Below are 3,513 nucleotides of genomic sequence, written 5' to 3'. Positions count from 1 at the left end.
TGCCGTTTGACCCGTCCAGAAATGTCCAAAAAAATAAAACTATTTTGTCCTTTCAAAACCTTGTTTCTTGACCTAAATTTCCACTAAATGTGTAAATCTGTTAACGAGTGTATGTAGACATCCTGCCGGCCAACAAAACAACAACAACAACAGATGACAATAATAGAGGAAAACTGGAAATATCAACTTACTCGTCGGCCATCTTGGCGGCGGGATCCCGTTATCTGATAAAAAGAAACAAAACACAAGAGACTTTTTAAATGACATTTGTACATTTTATGTGTGTTAACCCCTCGTGTTGTCCTCCCGGGTCAAAAAGGGACAAAAATTTGACATTTGTATTGCTTTTCAATTTTGACGAGAAGACAACACGAGGGTTGATAACAATTTTTAATAAGTCAGTGTTACGTAGTGTTGAAAACGTCAAAAAAAGGGACAAACATTGAAAACAAGATTTGGAAAATGGGACAAAAATGTAAGAAAATCTTAAAAACATTGATTAAAAAGCGTTGATTTTAAGGGTTAGATCAGATTAGATCAGATTAGATTAGATCAGATTAGATTAACTCAGATTAGATCAGATTAGATTAGATTAACTCAGATTAGATCAGATTAGATGAGATCAGATCAGATTAGATCAGATTAGATCAGATCAGATCAGATTAGATTAGATCAGATCAGATTAGATTAGATCAGATTAGATCAGATCAGATTAGATCAGATTAGATCAGATTAGATTAGATTAACTCAGATTAGATCAGATTAGATTAACTCAGATTAGATCAGATCAGATTAGATTAGATCAGATCAGATCACATCAGATCAGATCAGATTAGATCAGATTAGATTACATCAGATTAGATCAGATTAGATTAGAATAACTCAGATTAGATCAGATTAGATTAGATTAACTCAGATTAGATCAGATTAGATGAGATTAGATCAGATTAGATTAGATTAGATCAGATTACATCAGATTAGATTAGATTAGATTAGATTCAACTTTATTGTCATTACACAGGTACAAGGCAACGAGATGCAGTTCAGGTCTAACCAGAAGGTCAACAGCAGCAGGTGCAGGATATACACTGGTTCCATAAGTGCAGGACATGGCTATGTACTGAATAAATATGGAAATGAATACTATTATAAGCAGAGTTTTACAGATGGGTTTGTCCTATGAATATAAAATATAGATAACAAGTATTGTGAGCAAGATTTACAGCTAGGAATTTGGTGGATATTACTATAATTGCAAATTTTTACAGATAGATGTAATAAGTTAGGCTAAGATGAGCAGTATAACAATGATTTAAAGGTGGTACAAGTAAAGTGAAGTTTGGGCCGAAGCTATCTGAATTAAAGTGCAGTGGAGGGTAACTGCATATTACAGTTAGAGTACGGTAGTGCAGATGTATATGTAGACAATTGGTACATCTTTATGAAGTGGGATGTCGTCCCGTAGATGTCGATTCGCAAAAAAACGTAAAAGTTAAACTCCACGTCTGTCCTTCCCACCGTTCTGTTTCCTGAGTCAAACTGTCTGATGTCTGATCCTCCACCTGTCTCCCGTGTCACGTCCGGATCCCGTTACTCTATCCTAAGACTTCAATGTTGAATCCCGGACATTTAGTGGAACTGAACTTTGTAACCGAGGCCGTGTTAATGCCCTAAAGGACCAGCCCGCTATTTTTAAACAGCGTGGCTCCGGGGATTATGGTCCGTCAGTACGTGATGCGGTGAAATATCTCCACAACTACTGCAAGAACTGGCATTAACCCTCATGTTGTCCTCATGTTGTCCTCATGTTGTCCCCATGTTGTCCCCATTTGTCCCTCATGTGTCCTCATGTTGTCCCATGTTGTCCCCTTCTGTTTGTTCCCTCGTGTTTGTCCGTTCGTGGTGGTTGTCCCCATGTGTCCCCATGTTGTCCTCATGTTGTCCCATGTTGTCCCCATGTTTGTCCTCATGTTGTCTTCATGTTGTCCTCATGTTGTCCCCATGTTGTCCTCATGTTATCCTCATGTTTCCCTGTGTCCCCAGTTGTCCCTCATGTTGCCCTCGTGTTGTCCTCATATGTGTCCTCATGTTGCCCCAGGTCTTGTCCTCATGTTTCCCCGTGTTGCTCCTCCATGTTCCCATTTTGTCTTCATGTGTGTCCCCAGTTGTCCTCTGTGTCTTCATGTTGTCCTCATGTTGTCCTCATGTTGTCTTGCATGTGTGCCCCATGTTGTCCCCATGTTGTCCTCATGTGGCCTCATGTTGTTCTCATGTTGTCCTCATGTTGTCCCATTGTGTCTTCATTTGCCTCAGTCCTGTTGTTCCTCATGTGTCTTCATGTTTGTCCTCATGTTGTCCGTCATGTTGTTCGTTGTCCTCATGTTGTCCTCATGTTGTTCTCATGTTGTCCTCATGTTGTCCTCATGTTGTCTTCAGGTTGTCCCCATGTTGTCCTCATGTTGTCCCCATGTTGTCCCATGTTGTCCTCATGTTGCCGTTGTCTCATGTTGCCCCATGTTGTCCTCATGTTTTCCTCATATTGTCCTCATGTTTGTACTTTGGCATGTTTCCCATTGTGCCCATGTTGTCCTCATGTTGTCTCATGTTGTTCTCATGTTGTTCTCACGTTCCTCATTCTCATGTTGGTCTCATGTTGTCCTCATGTTCTCATGTTGTTCCTCATGTTGTCCTCATGTTGTCCCCATGTTGTCCCCTTGTCCGCATGTTGTCCTCAAGTTGTCCTCAGGTTGTCTCATGTTTCCTCATTTGTCCTCATGTTCTCATGTTGTCCTCATGTTGTCCTTCATGGTTGTCCTCAAGTTGTCTCATGTGTCCTCATGTTGTCCTCATGTTTCTCATGTTGTCCTCATGTTGTCCTCATGTTGACCATGTTCCCCATGTTGTCCTCATGTTGTCCTCATGTTGTCCCCATGTTGTCCTATATCAATGTTCTTTTTAATTCCCCAAAAACATGATTGATTCCAACGCTCTTTGCCAGATAACAATCCTACTTTCATTAATTTTGGTCTTATTCTATTTTATACATGTAAAACAAATGAAGTGTTGTTGAAATAGTGTTGAGTAAAAGTTGACATATTCCAGTCTGTTTTATCATCAACATCCATTCCTTATTTTAGTCTCAATAATTCCTAATTTCTGCTTTTCTAACTCAAACATTAGGTACAATTTCCTATAAATGAGGTTTATTGACCATAAATTCCAAAAATAACTGTAAAACTAAAGTGTTACGTAGAGTAAAAAAGCGCCAAAAGTGTTGAAAAATAGGACAATAAAAAGTAATACTATTATAAACAGAATTTTACAGATAAATTTGTCCTATGAACATAATATACAGATAACTAGTGTTGTGAGTAAGATTTACAGCTGGATATGTACTGAATGTAATATACAGGTGGATATTACTATAAGTAGATTTTTTAATACTGGACCAATGTCAAAGGGGAATATGTCCTCAATAGTTTTATAGTATCCGATACTCAACGAGCTGCTGCA

At 38.7% G+C, this 3,513-nt stretch overlaps 1 protein-coding gene across 1 annotated transcript in view; it reads right to left on the bottom strand.

Annotated features, from left to right (window-relative positions):
* LOC116686532 (troponin I, fast skeletal muscle) overlaps nucleotides 1–224 on the bottom strand; it is a gene marked incomplete at its 5' end in the record, with an annotated part of 10,415 nt that extends 10,191 nt beyond the window's left edge. The window contains 1 exon segment of the mRNA XM_032511549.1: nucleotides 192–224. Within this exon segment, the coding sequence (XP_032367440.1) occupies nucleotides 192–202 (11 nt within the window).
* Between the last annotated feature and the right edge of the window lie 3,289 nt (nucleotides 225–3,513).

The sequence above is a fragment of the Etheostoma spectabile genome, unplaced genomic scaffold (assembly GCF_008692095.1).
Source record: "Etheostoma spectabile isolate EspeVRDwgs_2016 unplaced genomic scaffold, UIUC_Espe_1.0 scaffold383, whole genome shotgun sequence".
NCBI lineage: Eukaryota > Metazoa > Chordata > Actinopteri > Perciformes > Percidae > Etheostoma > Etheostoma spectabile.
Note: the sequence above shows the minus strand (reverse complement) of the source record. Positions and strands in the feature narration are given on the sequence as shown.